Source organism: Mauremys mutica, chromosome 1 (genome assembly GCF_020497125.1).
Source record: "Mauremys mutica isolate MM-2020 ecotype Southern chromosome 1, ASM2049712v1, whole genome shotgun sequence".
Classification (NCBI taxonomy): domain Eukaryota; kingdom Metazoa; phylum Chordata; order Testudines; family Geoemydidae; genus Mauremys; species Mauremys mutica.
This window is the reverse complement of record NC_059072.1, coordinates 200,885,695-200,904,545: the sequence shown is the minus strand read 5'-3', so window position 1 is coordinate 200,904,545 and position 18,851 is coordinate 200,885,695. Positions and strand designations below refer to the sequence as shown.

The following is an 18,851-nucleotide window of genomic DNA, read 5'->3' as shown; positions in this document are numbered from 1 at the left end:
GAGACCGTGGATAACTAAGCATAACAGAGAGGTTCCTTAGTCCCAGAGTCTAAAATGTTGCTCTGACCTGTCCTGGGAGTGATCCAAATTATAGCCAAATGCACATTAGGGACAAGTTCAAAGCAGGTATCAGGAGATGGAGAAGAGAGAGTAAAAACTGGTTTTCCTAGAAAAGTGGAGGAAATGTATATGAGAGTAAGCAGCTGTGTTAATTCTAGTGCTTGTTTGGTCATGTTTAGAGCCTCATAAAAGCCCATGGACAGGGAATGATTTTGTTTGAGAGAGTAGCATGTACGTGTGAGTTCTAGACATTAAACATTTCCCCAAGATGTAATTCATTCCCTCTTGTGCTTTGAATAAAGCAACTTTACAAGAAGTACTACCTCACAAACAGCGTACGTACGAGGGCTGTTGGAACAAGATAGGGCAAACATAAATGTGTCTGTGCTAGCTGCTCCACCCAGCCTCTCTTTATATGACAAAAAAAAATGTTTCCAATAACCCAAACAGGCAGGGTTTGATCTGCGCAGACAGTCTGCAGGCATCTGCCCAAGAAGCTGACGGTTGGCTGGTACATCCTCGTCTGATTTATGTTGTGTGTGTGTTAAGCCTTAAATTGTTGAGTCTCTGGCTGGCTGCAGTGGTATTACTGGATGGTTGGTGCATGTTTTCAGCTCACAGAGCTGGCTCTGAGACTGGGGTTGTTGGTTCTGAATCAGTTCCAGTCTCACACCTGTCTGAAACAATGAAGGCCTTGTTAGACACATCTCCAGCAAAGTCTGTCTTATTACTTATTTTTCACATTTGGAGAGGGGGGGAATAGAGAGGAGACTGAGGAAATGCTGTCTCTTTAAAAGACACATTCCTGATCCTCTGATGCAGCATCCTTTTTTTTTAAAAAATATATTTTAAGGGAAAATGGATGTATAAAACAAAAACAGCTTAATCCTGCAGTAAAACATAAGGGACGGCTATTCTCTAAGGGACAATTTTATAGGACTGTGCTGGTGGATTGGACATGGGAGACATGCATCTAGTTTGTCACACAATCACTGAAAACATACCTCCTGCTGCTTTAGTATTATCAGTATCTTCCCATGGATTTGTCTTGCGCTTCTGCTGCTGCTGCTCCTTCCATTTCTTGAGAATTTAGTGCTTGGGGTGTGATGTTAGAGTACTCCAGTCCCCAAGGCTGTCAATTTGTTGACACAGAAGTGGTAAAACACGGACAAGTGCAATGCAAGCTTCCCTTTGCCATCAACTCATCTTCCATCAATCTTTGGTTCTCTGTTCTCTTGTCCCCTCCCTGCCCCAGTTCTCCTGTTCAGGTATCTTAGGCCTGGCCTACACCTAAAACGTAGGTCGACCTAGCTACATCACTCACACCCCTGCCAGAGCTATCAAGCGGACCTAAACCCTGGTATAAACACTGCTAGGTCGACGTAAAAATACTTCCATAGACCTTGCTACTGTCTCCTGAGGGGCTGAATTAACTACAGCAATGGCAAAACCCCTTCCATCACTGTAGCAATTTAATTGCATTATAGGGCTACAGCTGCAGTGCCGTAGCTGTGCTGCTGTAGTGTCTGTAGTGTAGCCATAACCATAGATAGACTTGTGACCTTCAGAAACTCTGCTATTGGCTAGTCCTTGTCCTGCATATTAAAATGCTATGTCAGAGTCAGGTTCTGATTTGTTCTCTGGCTCTGTTCTTTTCCTGTTATTGGTCCTAACCCTGTGCCGGTACATACCCTTTCTGCTGTACTTTTCTTCTCAAGGTCTTTCAGGTGTGGAGGAAAAGGGAATTGTGGCCCATGGTCCATCAAGGTTTATTTTCTGTCAGGTATGTTAATGGCAATGTTTCCTCCACCAGGAGGGTGGAGAGGAAGAATGATCTTGGGGTTAAAGCACTTGTTTGGAATTAAAGAGATATGGGTTTCATTTCTAATTCTGGAACAACCTTCCTGTGAGGTCTTGTTCAAGTTACTTAATCTCTCTTTGTCTCAGTTCCCATCTGTAAAATAGAGACAAAAGCATTTCCCTACCTCATAGGCATGTTGTGAGGACACAGCCACTAATGTATATGCAACACTCAGATATTATGGTGCTGGGCCATAGTACAGATGGAAGATTGCTCATCTGCGCAACAGTTTTCCTACCATCTTTTTATCCCCTCCATTTATGCCCTGACTCCTCCATTTTCTGTCCATATCATCAATGATGATAACCATGCAGAGATGAATGTGTATATGAAGTGTGGAGAGAAGTGGAGAGGGAAGGGGTGGCCCCTATACTGCAAAGTCTCTTTTCTCTCCCTACCTTCCCTTTTACTAATCTCTCTGGACTCTTTCCACAAATTGACCAATATGTATGGTTCCAAGGGGTTTTTTAAGGAAAAGAAGAAAGACGTACGTATTGGAAACCCTATTGGTTTGCAGTAAGATTTGAAAGAGATGAAATTAAATGAAAACTATGGAGCAGATTGTCAGCTGATGTAAACTGGCATCGCTCCACTGACTTCAAGAGAGCTACGCAGATTTACATCACCTGAGGATCTGGCTCTGAATCTTGACAGGATGGTCTGCAGCATAAAAATAAATGATTAACCAGTGCAAGAAGTGAACATAAAGACAGATGTTATAATATGCTTTTGTTGGTACTTGCATTTTCTTGTTTAAAAATACTGCAGAAGCCCTGAGGCAATGAAACACAGACAGGAGTGTGATGTTATCTCACACCTATAAACCTTGCTCCGAGTCCACTGGTGGCCACTATCCAGAACAACTGAATTCAGACAGACTTGGTTGTGCTAAGTACAAATGGCGCTTTCAGTCTTTAGTAAACAGCATTTTGCTCCAGGGCCCAAATCCTTCAAACATTTGCCTAGGTAATTGTCTGCTTTTGCCTTTTAGTGTCTCATCATCAGCTTATCTGTAGGTTCAGACTGGCTAAAGGAGCATGTGAGGATGGGGTGGGAGCAAGCTATTTTGTATTTAATTCACTTGCAACAGAGACTAACACAAGGTTGGCTAACTCATCATTTTGGGATCATGTTAGCAAAATATGTAAAATATGGCATTTTCTTTTATAGGAATTTAAATTGGCTTCTTGCCGTCACTTTGCAGTTTTAGGTCATTTTAAAAAGACAGTCAAAATGGCTTTGATCAGTTTTGTTCTTACTGTGTTTATAAGAACTCTTAGGAGTCTTGAAAATGAAATCCATTTCCTGATTGAAATTGTTTTTCGTTCCATTGTACACACAGACCAGGTTACATATGAGTGCTCAGCCGCTGCCATTATTTTCCCCCATTAGAAATAATGAGCTTTGAAGTATTTATTTTTAAAACTAAACACGCATAGTTCCTGGACTTTCCACACAGGCATTAACAAAAATGTACAGTAGGTCAAATTTGGGGTTTACCAGTCTTGACATACCCTTTTAAATAAAGCAGGAAACTGCATATCAAGATTCTTTCAGCTTTGAGGTGGTTTCTTAAAGAGTTAAGCAATCATTTTCCAATGACCTTATTGTGCACTCCTTACCCCGCTGGCTTCAGTGCATTTAGGGAGGCTTCATTGGGATCAGTTAAGTTTTAGATATAGCTGCCGGTGTGTAAGTATCCATGATTATGATAAGAGCTATTATCTTACTGATCTTTCCCAGCAGAAAATCTAGTCAGATGACATAATTTGAGACACGGGAAGTGCAACTCATCTTCCTGAAACATGGAGGAGGGAGGAGCCTTTCCAAGTTGTTTGAAAAGAGTTGTGGTTACTTTATCAGTGGTTTAATGCAGAAAATACAATAGTTTTCCTTATTCATGCTGAGCTATGGGAAAAAACGATATCCTCAGACTGTCAAAGTTCTGGCTTCTTGTTAATTACTAATGTTAATTATTCATTTCTTCATATGTGCCATTTTGCAACATTTTTTAGTAAATAGTAATCAGATATTAAGATGAAGATTGTTTTATATTATATTACAATATTCATTGTACTGTGTAGTTCCAGCTATATGTACATTTATTTTCATTCTCTAGTCTATTGTAATACCACCTGGGCACAAAATGGAAATGAAGGCCATTCTTTTTAAATGGAGGGACCTACAGTTAGGAGCACAAATCCATATTTCATCACTTATATTAAATGGCCTGTTTTTGAAAGGTACTGAGCCCCCGCAGCTCCCACTGACATCAAATTGCTAAGAGATGAAATGACAGCAAGTGACTGCGAGCCAGGAAGAGCCGAGAGTGGTCTGCACTTTTGAAACTCAGGCCACATATTTAGGGGCCTAACTTTAGGCACCTAACTTTGCAGATGCTGGCCAATGGCTCCAGTCCTACAAAGACTTGTGCACATGGTTCATTTTGTGCACTTTGGATGGGATTTTCAAAAAGTGACTTAGGAGTATAAACTCCATGGTGCTTTTGAGAATCCCACACTTGGACTTCAAAGTTTACGGCCTATATCTCTTCTCGTTCAGATTTAGATTTGTCTTGATCTGAAATTAGTCAATGTAGCATTGAAAGGTGAATTGCAATGTTAACATTAACTTTGAACTAAACCCAGATACTTGTGCTGATGCCCCCACTTATATGACCTGGGGGTGGAGGGGAGGCCATTACATTTTCACTTACCTTTCTTTTACTACTTTTTCTTTCTCTAAATGAAATCCTCTGGCATTTTCTGATTGCCTAAAGAATCACAAGATACAGCTTTCTGTGACTTCACTGGTGCCATAGGGCTGCATGGAATTTCTGATATCCACAACGTTACAGTAAGATGCATTCCTCAACTAAACAGGAAGTGCCAGAGGATTTCACAGAGAGAGGAAAGCATTTCTTAAAAGGTATGTTAAATGTATTTATGAGTTGAATGTGTCCCACAGCCCAGTTAGTTGGGGCTTTCAGCACATTTTTCTGGGCTTAACTCATTTTTCATTTCAGCTTTGCAGATCTTCTGTAAACCAGTTTGATGTAAATCATTAGCTCAGTGTTTAGAAAAGCAGAGACTTTAATATCGTTTTCAAGAGCTATTGTTTTCTTCACAAGTCACCCACTTCATTTAGTACTTTAATGAGCAACAGTTTCTCGGTTATCTACTTTAAAAAACCTACGGTACACACTAAGCCAAAGTAACTTTAAAAATATATGTTCACAGGATGGAGACCTTACTTCACCTTGTAAATCAAAGCTATACTCTGGAGAGCGGTTTCATACTACTGTGCTAGGTATCGTTTTTCTCAAGGTGACTTCATCTGTTAAAGTATGAAGGTTGCATTTGATATGTCATTTACTTTCTCTAAGTCAATAAAATGAACCAGTGCATCTTTAGATCATCAGAGGTCTGCTTATTAACAAAAGTTTTTTTTAATCATAATCTGTGTTGGAATTTAAAAGAATCCAGGCAGATTTAATTTGCCATCCTGAATAAAAGTTATGGGGGGACATGATATTCTGCTGCTGTGTGTAGAATGCCCCTAGATGAATTCCACATTATTAGTTTATGTTCTCTCTTCTGAACACTAGGGATGGGATCATGAAAGTGTAAATGGCTGTTATCTTCAAAGGCCTTTTTTATACTGACAAAACTCCACCTTGCCAACCTGTATTATTAGTCTATTTCAATCCTAATTAGTACACATCAAGGTCAGAGTTTTGTGGTGGATAAAATGACTGCAAACCCCAGAGATCAAGTTTTTTCTTATGCAGCTTTCATATGGAGAAAGGGGGAGAGGGACGTGCAGAAGGTATGAAAGATGAGATTGGGAAGGGGTCTTTGCTTATCTGTGGGCTAGAGAACTTTAATATGGTGTAATTAGTTCACATCTTCAGGAGCTACCTGTGAGATACCTGATGCCGTGTTGTAGTCATTCCTTTGTCACTGTGTCCCACAGCAGTCTGTACAGACTCGTTGAGGTTACTTGCTTCCTTGCTACTCTTTATTTCCAAGGGGAATAATTCCTCTAAGGAATGTCCAACCTCAAATTAAATGGTCTTCAAACATATATATAGAAATAGGAGGCAATTCCACATGAATTAAAACCAGGATGTATGCCTTCATGACTGTCCTTTCAAACACAAGGTCCCAAATCCTTCTATGACCTTTCAAGAAGATGTCTTAGTGGTTTGGCACTGGCAAATTACGTTTCCAGTGATCCTTAGCCCAGGGCTTCTGAGAGCCCGCACGACATGGTGGAGGTAGGAAATCAGAGCAACACCACTTCTGCTAACCACACCTCTACTCCTCCTCCACCATTCCCCGTGGACTGGCACCAGAAGGCAATTGGTGAATTCCTTGAATCTCCCCTCTCGTATAAGAAAAACATTGTAGTAGTCATTAGGAGACAGGATGGTATTGTGGTTAGGGCACTGAACCAGTACTCGAGCTAGATGGCTCTGCTACAGACTGAGAGACCTTGAGCAATTCACTTAAGCTTTGATTCAGCAAAGCATTTAAGCACTCACTTATGTGCTTTGCTGAACTGGAGTCTTGCTATCTGTGTGCTCCAATTCCCTATCTGTAAAACTGAGGATTATAATAATATTGTCCCTCCTCGCGGGTGTGGTGTGAGGGTAAATTCATGAACATGTGTGAGGTGCTAAAATTCTGCAATGATGAGGAACCTACCAGTGTCTAGATAAACAGATGTTTGAAGCAGTGGAGCTGAAAGGTGGGGCCAATAGTAATGTTTGTTCTGTGTTAGGTCAGTGCTTAGCCCACTGGGGGCCTGGTGTATGATTGGGGCTCCTAAGAGCTACAGTACTACAAATAATAATAATAATAATTAATAATAAGGGTCAGTTCTATGCCATGGCTTATTATAAAGAGTATAGCAATAGCTTGTGTGAAGCTGTCAGGGTAGCCAAGGTATTCTTTGACTCCCGACTCTTAGAGCTATGATTTCCTAGCAATTCTTTTTATGCTCTAGGAGAGAATTTGGGGACAGGGAGGGGGGAAAACTGCAACCTGCCAGAGTCTGCTTAAGTGCCTTTCACAGGAAGCCAAAAAACGTGGAAGGTCAGGGTTGAATTCTTTGATTTCACTCATTGTTAATATTCTTTTTTGGAGAGTGAGGAAGATGGGGGGGGCGCATAGAAGGAATAGAGTTTTTTGAATGAATAAATAAATAAATCACTCTCCAGGGTGAGTCATACCTCATAAGACAAAGAACAATGCATCCTTAATTTACAAACCTCAGCTTTCTGATTTCTGTGTGTCGCTGGCACTGCGAGACTCTGCTGCTTGCACATAGCACAGTCGTGTTCTTCAAAGCAACAGTGACGCCAGCCCAGAAAGAGTGTGCTTACTCAGTGGGAGAGATGGTTTATATTTCATCTGAGCAGCTTATGTACTAACCTGCTAGAACAGCACACACATTGATTGTGAAATCACAGTTTTCACAGTTGGGTGCTTGCTCTGTTGCGCCTCCCAGTGTTGGTATCAGGTTAGCAAGAAGAACTGCAGAAGATTCCCGGGGGCCCCCAGACAATCACTATTTCATAAGCATTCCCTCATTATTATTTATGTATTTATTTGGCAGTACAATGCAGCATGCATGCTGTTCTCAGCTTCTAGCTTGGACAGTTCATTAGGGAGGCCCTATGCCGCAATGTAGGAGAATGTAGGGAGTGGGGAGATCCCTTCAGCAAGTACTTTCTTCCATTGCCTTTGGTATCCTTTTGGCATTTTAGCTATTTTGCAGCATTCACTTGCTGGCATGGCCTGGAATAGAGTGAAACAAGTTAAAACAAAATGTTAGGGAGTGCTCGTTTTTTCCCTTCTGTAAGAGGGCAGCCCTACCAGAGTACCCTCATGTGGCAAGAGCACCTGCCTTAGTTTCTCCCCCTTCTGAGTCCCCAGAAATAGTCCAAAGCATTTGTCCAAATATACACGTAGCCTGTGTGGAGTTCATGTATTCCAAAAGTACTGTGCCACTAAATCATAACAGAACCTGTCCCAGCACCATAAACCAGCAGTCCTCCAGCATAGTCCAAACAGTAAGAGCAACATACAACCCTGGCATTCCTCACCACAGCCCCAGCTTCCCTCACCACACCCAGCATTCAGCCTAGTCCTCTCCTGTCCTGGTACCAGGAGAGCCAGCCCTGCCCTTCCAGCTGGGATGCATCCCTGCTTTTTCTAGTGGGAACCCCCTCAGCCTCTATGCTGGGAGCATTCTAGCAGTGGAGCATCACCTCTCATGGTGCCTCTGGGCCCAGATATCCAGCCCTGGAGATGTCAGCAGGTAAGTCCCTCCTCTGCACCCCTGCCTTGAGCCCTCTCTGGATCTTGGCTCTAGCTCAGAGCCAGCAGGCATCTCCCTCTGCTGCTCTTCGTGCCTTCAGCCCTTTCCAGCCCTGACTCTCTGGCTTGAAGACACCAGTCAACAATCCCCCCTTGCTGATTTCCTTGGCTTTAGAAACACCTTCTGCTTCCTTCCGGGACATTCTCCAGTCCCTCTGGCCTCTGGCAGCTCTCACCTGCCTCTAACTGAACCAATCTGCTCTGACTTATTTCCTAACTTCCTTCAGGGACTTCACTGGGTCGCTCCTTGATCCTTTTTAGCCTCCAGCTGCAATACTGGTCTTAATCAGCCAAATAGGAGAACTTGCTCTGGCACAGGGCTCTGGACCTACTTCATTTACTGGGGCCAGCAACCCAGTGACATCCCCTGTCCCACCCATTTTTAAAGAAGAAGTAGTTGAAATTGTTCATGTGTTATTTTGCAAAAATTGCAGTGGGGGGGCATTAAAAACTGGAGGATTATGATTCCCAGCAGTGAGAGGCACTGTGGGATTTGCCTCCTCAAGACTCATTTCTGCGGCAATGCCTAAAAGAAAGTAGCCAACTGACAAATTAGGGCTCCATAGAGGGGAAGCTGGGGACTGATGATACACAGAAAATAAATAAAAAGCAGAACTAACACTAGAACTTCCAGCCATCTCCTCAGCCTCTTGGCCTGTTGTGTCTCATCCTCCGCAACATTTGTGTTTCTTTTTTGTCTCTCACATTATAGGATGCCCACTTTGTAGAGACTGTATCTTCTTACATAGCTGTAGAACAACCAGCATATTTTGGCAACTGTGGCAATAATAATATTAATAATAATGATAATTAATAATAAGCGTAGGAAATGCCACAAAAAACGCAGTAAAGGTAAATTAATAGGGTGCAATTAAGAGTAACCTTTTGAAAGGTTGCCACTCTAGCCCATACTGTGCTCTAAAACCTAAGGAACTGATGCTACTGCAGGAATTGTGTGGAGCTGCACGCATGTCATGGTCCCATGGGAGACGAGGCTCAGACGCCTCTAGAACTCCTTGAACAGTTTGAACATTTCACAAAACCTCAGAAGCGCTGAAATAAAAGTAAATATTGGGGTATGAGGCCAGTGCTGAAGGTGCCTTTTATGGAGAGTGAGTAGCTTTGGCAGTGCCATGAAAACATGATGTGCACCATAACCCGATGTGGCCTTCATTTACACTGGTTCATATAGTGGAAGGGCTACATGAGGTAATCTGGGGGCTCCACACAATCAGAGATTTCAAGCCAACAGTGTGCTGTGAAGTGCATATAAAGGGGGCTCCCATGAAGGAAGGCAGTGAAGTCGATGTGGAACAGGCAGCTCAACCTTAAGCATGTAAAGACAATGGAGTGGTGGCAGCCACTGGAATTCTCAGCCAAAAGACCCATTGTCAACCATTGCAAATGTAGAGTGAGGTTTTCAAAGCCGCAGTGGGGATTTGGATGCCCAATTCCCGTTCATTTCCAATTTTCAAGCCCTTAGGTGGCTTTAAAAGTCCTGTCCCTAAAAGTCCTGCCCACTTCCATGAATCCCAAACATCTCCTCAGCTGTTACACTGGGAAATGGCTCTGTGGTGTGGCAGAGCAGCGTAGTAGTTTCCACCATGTGTCATGCTCAGGGGAAGCACCCTGTATAACGAAATAGCAGAGGGCGGAATTTTTACAGTTTGCTCTGTAATTTTCCAGTTCCTCATCTTCTAGCACTGAGAAGCATTAGAATATTTGCCTTGTGTGTCTGCTGCTGCCAGCGATGACCTTGCCTTTTGGAAAGTGCCACCTTCTCAAAGCAACTGACTAATCCTCTCAGCTGCTGCTAGGTGACACAGCTTTCCAAAGTGCTGCTGTAGGCTGGGATTTAAGGCTTGTCTTTGTGAGTTGTTGGGCCCCACGTTGGTAGGAAAGGGAGAGAGTGATGGAGCCATGTTGGTCATGCTGCTGGATGGTAGATCAGGTCAAATCAGTGTAAGATCGTAGGGCCCCAGTCTGTCCTTTGCGCACCTGCGGTTGGAAGGAGTAAACGGAAGATGGGAGATGATGAGGGTAGCAGTGGATGAAGCGGAGAAAGGCATGCGAAAGATTATGGAGAAATAAGGGACAGTAAAAGGAAAGAGGGTGAGAGAAAAAAATGAAAAGAACTTTGCAAAATGTCTTCATTTTTTTTCCTGAGGCCTAAAACTTCCCTCTTCTCAACCCATTGCCCCTGTTCAGCAAGAAACCTCTCTGAATGAACATGTCTAATCAAGACCATTCCTGACTTACTCACATTGGCAGAGAGGGAAATTTGCACTATGAGAATGGCTTCCCTTTGGAAAGTTTGGCAAATCATGCAGGCGGTGGGGAAAAAGCAAATGAATACTGGAGTCAGTGAAGCTTTGTAAAGTAGTTGATGGCCCTAGTCATTTCTTATCTCCCTCTGGGATGACATTAGTAAGCCCCTGCTTAGCCATTGAGATGGGATCCCAGCCTTCTTTCATCCCATCTTTTGTTCCCGTTAAGGTGCTAGCCAGGATGGTGGAGGAGTTGCAAAGCTTGACACTATGTGACTGGTAGAAATTTTTGCATGTGACTGACAGACATTTTTGCAACTTGAGAGAAATGGCTGGCAACTGCAGAGGCTGTTTCACATTTTGTCTGCAGCATGCTATCCCGGCAACTGACTCATGTTATTATGGAATTTTAACTGATACAGATATCTGGCTAAGCAACTACTTGCTACTTGTATATACTTGTGGGTGACTCCCTTTTACCCATTGACCCTTGTGCTGTAAAATCATTTCTGGAAGACAAGATGTCAAGATAATAAGACTTTTTAGCTAGGTATGTATTGTTTGTGGGAATGAAACATTATTTTCCCGTGGTGCCTTTGGAATTTACCCTAGTTTAGCCAGGGGCGTCCAGGTAAAATGCACCCAAATCTAGTCAAGGGGGTACCTATTACCTTGCTGATTACTGATGCATCATTCTCAATCCTGACTCGCACCATAAAGTACTGACTCACATCCTGCAGCTCCTTGCTGAAGCTTCCAGTAAACACACTATGTCATAGTGAGATTTGGCTCACATTGCTCCACTTGGCTAAGATCAGACTGTAATGTCTGATCTACAATGACACACTGAGTTGCTGTCTCACTCTGTACTATGGTGGCACAAAGCAGCTCCAAAGGCAGATTGTATCCTACCAAACACAGACAAGACAGAAATTCACATAATCATTAAGCAAATTCTCTTCATTCTCATAGGCACAGTGGTACCTGCTATCTGATTTCCATATCTGATTGACCATTTAAACTTAAAACTTCCAATCTCTTTAAAGAATTAGTTTTATACCACAATGATTAAGACGTTTCAGATTGTAAGATCTTTGTTTACCTTAGAAATGAGGGGGTGAATAAAACAGACCCCACCCTCTACCACAACAAAGGGGCCAAACCCTCAGCTGGGGTAAATTGGCACAGTTCTGTTGAAGTCTGTGGACCTGTGCTGATTTACACCAGCCAAAGCATCTGGCTTTATTTTGCTGTGCATTTTGAAGTGTAAGTCTGCTCTGAAAAGTGGTTCTATAGAAACGGCATCATGGAGCTCTGTGTTTGTTGTGTCTCACTGATTTATATGTCATGTATGCTCAGTTTACAGATAAAAAGCTATTTGGGAGGTTTTTTAATGACTGTCCCACAAAATCACTTTGGGCTCTGAAGCCAAACTGAGTTCTCTCCTCCTCATGCATCCTCGCCATTAATAAAGGTTCTGTAGGCCAAATTTTGCCTTGATTTATAGCTGTGCAACTCCATTGCCTGGCAGGTATTTGCTCACTCTTGTTCTGCAGTGCTAACAAACAGTAAAAAAGGAGAAAAAGTTCCTAAAGTCAGCAAATGAGAGTGAATACCCACAGGGAACATATCTGCTAAGTAAGAAGGCACTACTTTTACACAGTCACTTTTCAGAGTACAGTTGTACTTAAAGAAACTGCACCAGAGGTGTTGTGGGTTGTACTGGACTAAAGAGTGTTACAAGTATTATATAAATGGCTTAGACAGTTCTTGGGATAGTTGCATGGCATTTTGCATGTGGTCTCAAAGCCAAACTTACTACCGTTTGCAATCATGGGTCATACAGTACTGGAAAATCACCAGTGTTGAGGCATGATACTTCTGTAGTGCAATTATTTGGTGCCAAGCACATATTAGCTGGAATATGTGCTAACAATTATGGGGGCAGTGCAAAAAGTTCTCCAGCGCCACCTGCTGACAAACGATTGACAGTGAAATCTCAGGTCAGAAGGCAGAATTACCAACATTCTGTGAAGATGCCAACCTTCTGCAAATTAGGCTTTGATTTTCCACTGCAACAATCATTAGAAAAATGCTATATATGAGACCCCAAGAAGCAACATGGGAGGAAAGAGATTTTAACTCTCTTACCTGAGTCTTTTACCAAAGCTTATTTTATTAACCATTAAACAACATTGACACTGTTTCATTACAAGGCTGTTTTTTAAAAAGCCAAACACCACAACTTTTTCATGGCACTACAACATGATGAGGCATGAAAGATGGTCCAATACATCATGTTTAATAGCTTGGTAGGCAGGAGGCCGAGAGCTAGTGACTACACAACAAGGTGTGAATTACTGTGCTGTAATTATTGCCCTGGAGTGTTTTATTGCAATTAGTAACTGTTTTCATTTTTTAAAATATATTTTCTCCTATGATGAAAAGCAGAAATGAAAGTACATGCTAATAGAAGAAATGCAGGAAGAATTGAGCCCAGATCCTCAGATTGGTGTAAACAGCTGCAGCTCCACTGACTTCATGCTGTTTTGCTCTCATTTTAAATAATTCTGCAATCCTATTTGGCATTAAGACCCCAAAGCCCCTAAAGCCCCTATTATTTTCAAGTTAAACTGGAGTACCTCTAGCTCTCTCTGCAGATTCTTTTGGAGACATTGTGGTTTGAGAAGAAACTCAGATTTTTTTAAAGCAGGTTTTCATATATTTAACTTCTCTCTCTCTCTCTCACACACACACACACACACACACACACACACACACACACACACACACACACACACACACACACACACACACCTCCCCAACAAACCAATTTTCCGACCCCAAGTTGCTACATTTTGAAACATTTAAATCTTTACTCTGATTGGGAAGAGAATGGTGAGTTTGGGGGGGGGGATGTATTTCTTTAAACTGTGGCAGTTTGTGGTTCCAGTTTAAGTTAAGATACACTGAAGAAGGATATCAGAAATATTTCCAGCTCCCTTTGAAGTCAGTGGAAATGCTCCCATTGACCTTCGTGGGAGTTGAACGAAGCCCTAAATGCTGAAACAGTGGCAGAAGTCTACCCCTCCCCCCACCTCCCCACCCCCCGCCCGGCAAAAAAAAACCCTACAGAATTTTCCAGTGCTATTTTCATTGCTTTATTTGGTAGTAAATGACTGAAGGAAGAGGCGGATGGGGTCAGTGAGTTTCTAACCCAGGTACGGTGGTTATGCTGCATTAGCATCATTGAATGGTATGCAATTTGTTAACCAATCAGAGCTCTTCATTTTTAAGGCCATTCTAGGACAACTACTAACAAAAATTATGTGTTTGGGAATTCATATAACAAAATATAAGGTTGATTTTTGGCAGTTAGATTTTTGTTTAACCTGAGGAAGACTTAGATGGGTTATGGGGTTAGTAATGGGATACAGAGCCTTTCATCTCTTGGTCACTGCTTCAAATCCATCTCAGGTCAATAGTAATTGACAGTGGATCTTGAATGAGCTAGATCAAATATATTGGTAGCCTCTGTCTAGTTGCTAATGGGCATGTGCCTGCATCACAAAATACACCACTCTTGGGTTTCTGGCCAGGGCACAGCACTGAGGCAGTCGTGCTGGCATTAAAAGAGGGGTAGAGTTCATATTTTGGTGTTCAAACTGCTGACTCCTTCAGTTTTAGACACAATCAGTGAGAAGGTGGTGCTGAGCCATCTACATGGCATAACTGGAATAAGTGGTGTGACAATGCCTCCCATCATTCCTCTCCATGAAGAGCCAGAGAATGATGAGAGGTAGCTGCTGCTCCTTCCCAAAGGCAGTCACATGTCAATCCCCATAGGTAGAGATCCTTCCTCACTCTTCTTCAATACCTACAGGCCAAGACAGAGCATGTGAGAGCAGGAGATAAGTATGCTGAGTCCTGGGGGTTCCGCTGTGAAACAAACTTCCAGGACAGATTAGAATAATTCAGAGTATGACCACTTTTAGGGCATGCTACAAGATCCTTCCCTCTTTGAAATAGTTTTCCTACCATAAGTGGTGGTGAAGGAAAAAAGAAGCAAATACAAATGAAGTGGAGCTTCCTCCCTCCAAGGAAAGAAGAAAAGCAGAGAGTCCAGGAAGCTCACTAGGGACCTTCTTCTGCAGTGGTGTGGCCATTAGAAAACCCTTCAGATAAAATAGGTACAAAAAATTGGCTTCTGGGATAGCAGTCTCAGCAGATTCACCAAGGCTGAATGGGCAAGAAGACTGAACTATACAGTTTCCCTGCTAGAGTTGGTCCTTCCAGGATCCAATTATCCTGGTACTCAGGTGAATAAACATATTGAAATCAATGGGACTAGATTGATTTAGTAGGTTTAATCTGCAAGTGGCCTTACAAGTAATTTTTTAAAAGGCCAGGTTACTCCACTCTGCTTTTGGATAAATCTCCACTTCCAAACAAATGAAAGAAACAAAATGTAAATCTCATCTCCATAATTCTCAACAAACCTTCAAATGTGGTTTCTTATGGAAGCTCAAAGTCCTTCACCTGGAACTTGAGAGCATTTCTTTCCATGCTGGTATCCATTCTGTGCATAGTATCAGCTTTTTGCCGCTCTGATATTTGCTTCTTTCAAAGAGACAATTAGTCAGTTTGAGCAGTAGGAGAAAATTCTCATTGCTGGGAAAACTAGTGAGAAACCACAGATTTGTGGGAAAAAGAGACAATTTCCATTCTTGCTTTGTGTTTTTTCCTGAAAGTAAAAAGGTAGCTTGTGCAGGTGGGGAAAATGCCAGTTCCAGATGTGGATGCTCATGTGGCAAAAAGAGGTGGTTCCTACTATGGACACACTGCTTTGGACAAATATAAATACTACCTCTCATCCCTGCTACAAACCTTTGACCCCAAACTTAAGCCAAACTAGTTCTGAGGCTAAAAAATAATTGGTTAACTTTCTTCTCTATTTAAAAAAAATAAACTGCATTTCCAGATTTCACCTAGAAGCACCAAAAATAATGAAATATCCTGTTTTCCCAATTTTTCAGTTCCAAGAGGCTTGCACAAGAACTCCTAATTCTGAAGTTCATCCAGCTCTAGTAGTTTCATTCATCTCTAGTAACAGACCTTCTGTAATCACTATCTCTAACAAAATTAATTGTCACAGAACTAAAACTGGAATTTTCAAGTAAGCTTGAGGGCATTAGACACCCACATCCTTTTGAACTGGGCACCTAACTCCCTTAGGATCCTTTGAAAATCCCAGTCTAAATTGTCACAATTTAGTATAGCTGTCTTCAACTCAGTGACATGTGAATCTTACTTTTTGTGGCACAGCAGCAACAACACTGCACGACTGAAATACTAATGTACCTCAACCATGAACAGTTTGTGCATTGACACTTTCACCTTGGGAAGTTTAATCCACTTTTCCCTGACCACCATCAATGTGAATTATCAAAAAGCTTCAACTGATCAAAAATCACAGCAGCACAAATAACATTTTAAAAAGCGATTCATCTGAAGGTGTCTTAACAAAGGGGAATGTTTGAAGTGAATTGTAATGATAAGTTTCTGTATAAACCATTTGGTTCAGTTCCTATGTTTGATCATGGTGTTTAGAGACTAAAAATAACCTCTCAATTCTTCTTTTCCTTTGCAGATACAAGGCAAGTACAGCCATCTCCTCCATGGTCCTATGATCAGTCCTACCAGTACTTGGGATCAATCGCCACGCCCTCAGTGCACCCTGCCACTCCAATTTCGCCTGGGAGAGCTAGTGGCATGACATCCCTCACTGCGGAACTCTCAAGCCGACTCTCAAGTAAGTACCTAACTAAAAGTTATTCACACTAAACAGGTACCACCATAGCCATGTGGCTGTTTCCAAACCACAGTGATACCAGTGGTTGGAGCTTCTTAGCATGTTGTTACCTTTTTACTCAAATTGGGATGAAATACATTTTGAGTCTGCAAGAAAAAATTTTCAAGTGTTTACTTGGCTTTAGCTAGGTGATGGGGAAATCCAGAATGTCACTGTCAAAAACCAGAAGAGAAATTAATTTTAGCTGCTTTGAAATGGGAGATATGCAGAACTATACAAATAGTTTAGATAGCTGGAGAGCTGCAATATCTGCCAAGAAATGAATGCTGCGGATGTTTCATCTCTGCTTCCTTCCTCACTCTAAATTCAGAGCAGATCACAGCAGATCAGGGGCTTACAGTTGAAGAGAGGATGGTGGAGTTTTTGACATTTTAAGTGTTGTGTTTTACTGTGTTATGTTATGTCTTTGTCAAATTGCACTGCAGAACTTTACAGGCCAACATAAAAATGGTATCTCTAAATGAACACTTACCACCTGGTTTTGTATCATTTACCACAGTCCATCTACTGACATTAACCCCCACATCTTGAACCAACATTTGGGTGTTCACCATCATGAATTCTACACTTTACTCCATGGCAGCAAATTTTGGCCTTGTTGGAGTAGCTAGAGATCTTTCTGACCTCAGGGGGACCCCTTGAGTGGTCTATAGTCTATGCTGCTGTTGGACTTGTAGTGGGTTGTACCTGCTTAAAAATACTGTTTTCAAAGATGCACTTTTTAATCACTCACCTATCCTTATCTGGGCTTCTTAGTAGAAGTAGGTTATTTTGTTAAGGTTAGGGGACAGCTAGATATTAGAGCAGGCTGGAAACTGCTAATGGATTTTTGTAGACAATTAAAACTTTATTTAAAAAAAAATCTTCTGTGAAATGTTTTTGTTTGTTTTTTTATTGACAAGCTAAAACCAAAGCAATGAAACCTTTTGGTTATTTTTGTTTTTTCTCCCTTTTTCTCTCCTTTTTTTCTCCCACTGCCCCCTTATCCACGAGCAAAATAAAAAAAGTGAGAAAGAAAAAAGAAAAAATGGGAAAAAAATCATTTGCTGACTAACCAGAAATTTTCAAACAAAACTAAAATTGTCCAGGAAAGATTTTATTTACCAATGAAAAAACATTTTTTGTTTGAAAATTGTTTTGGAACCAAACATTTTGACCAGCTTTAACATACAGATTTTGTGTGTGTGTGTGTGTGTGTTAAAGATGGTAGGATAACTAATTTAAACTCTTTTTTTTAAAGACATATTTTTGCCCCCATTTTTTTCCGGTTCGTACATGCATATAGGTGTCTATGTAAAGGCAACACTCTTTCATCTTCCCTTACCACTCCGGCATAACATTATCACTGACAGGAAAATCACTTCCAACTCCAACAGATAAAGAAATACACCATATGCCCTGAGTTCATCTCACTCAGACCTTATTACAAAACCTTAACTCTGACCGCAAGGAAATTCACTTATAGTTACTATAGAAATACGCACACTAGGTTACTGTATGATGAGATATTTTTTGTGGGAAACTGTGAGATCGGTGAAAAGGTTTTACATTACAGCACATCAGATGAATTTGAGGGGTGTCATTTGTTTCTGTATCTATTGGAGGTGGAAGTGGTTTCCCTGTAAAGAAGCAGAATCTGTCAGTGACCGGAGTTAGTGTGATATCTGAGTGCTTCTTTCACTTGCAATTTCCTTGCTTTCATGGGTCTAGTTGGGTGGGTTTTGCCTTCAAGCAACCTTAACTGGTTTGTAATTAAGTTTTTTGTTTGTGGGATATTATTTATATTTTAAATACTCTTCCATATTAACATAAAATATCTCTTTGTATCTTTGTAATTCCCCCCAGGAAAACCCACACTTGCACACAAAACCACTCTAAGGAACTAAGAAAGGTTTAGAAACTCATTGAAGAAATCTGGCCATGACAAGCGTTCAGAACCTGACACTGTGGTATGTCTGCTCTACCTTTCAATCCAGTCAGAGCAGACTGCTTTGTTTTCCTTCTTCCACATACTAGTGCTTCCTTCTGCACACACACTCCTTTCATACAGACTCCAGCCCTTGTCTGAAAAGAGTTGTTTTCGGGAAAGTTTTCTTATTATTGTTATTTTGATAATACATAGCTGCCACCTCAGATGACTGACAGCTTCCATTCATCTGAGTCAGGATGAAGACCCTTTTAAGGAGGCCATTATCTGCTCAGGTTGTTTAATCCCTTTGGAGGAGGCGATGGTGTGGGGGAGCCCACTTTCGTCTGTGTCAAACCAATGGGAGCAGAGTTTATCTGTCATATCAGATGTTCAGCTCAGTCAGGTGTGAAACATTTCCATTAAAAAAAACCACTTCAATCTTTTAATCCCAAAGTATCCTGCTTGGAAACAAATCTGCAATAGATGTCATTTTATT

The 18,851-nt window shown here is 41.5% G+C and overlaps 1 protein-coding gene across 1 annotated transcript in view; it reads left to right on the top strand.

Annotated features, from left to right (window-relative positions):
- Positions 1-18,851, top strand: part of RUNX1 (RUNX family transcription factor 1) — a 213,031-nt gene that overhangs the window by 188,933 nt on the left and 5,247 nt on the right. The window contains exon 8 of the mRNA XM_045002420.1: positions 16,225-16,386. Within this exon, the coding sequence (XP_044858355.1) occupies positions 16,225-16,386 (162 nt within the window). The remainder of the gene's footprint in view (positions 1-16,224; positions 16,387-18,851) is intronic.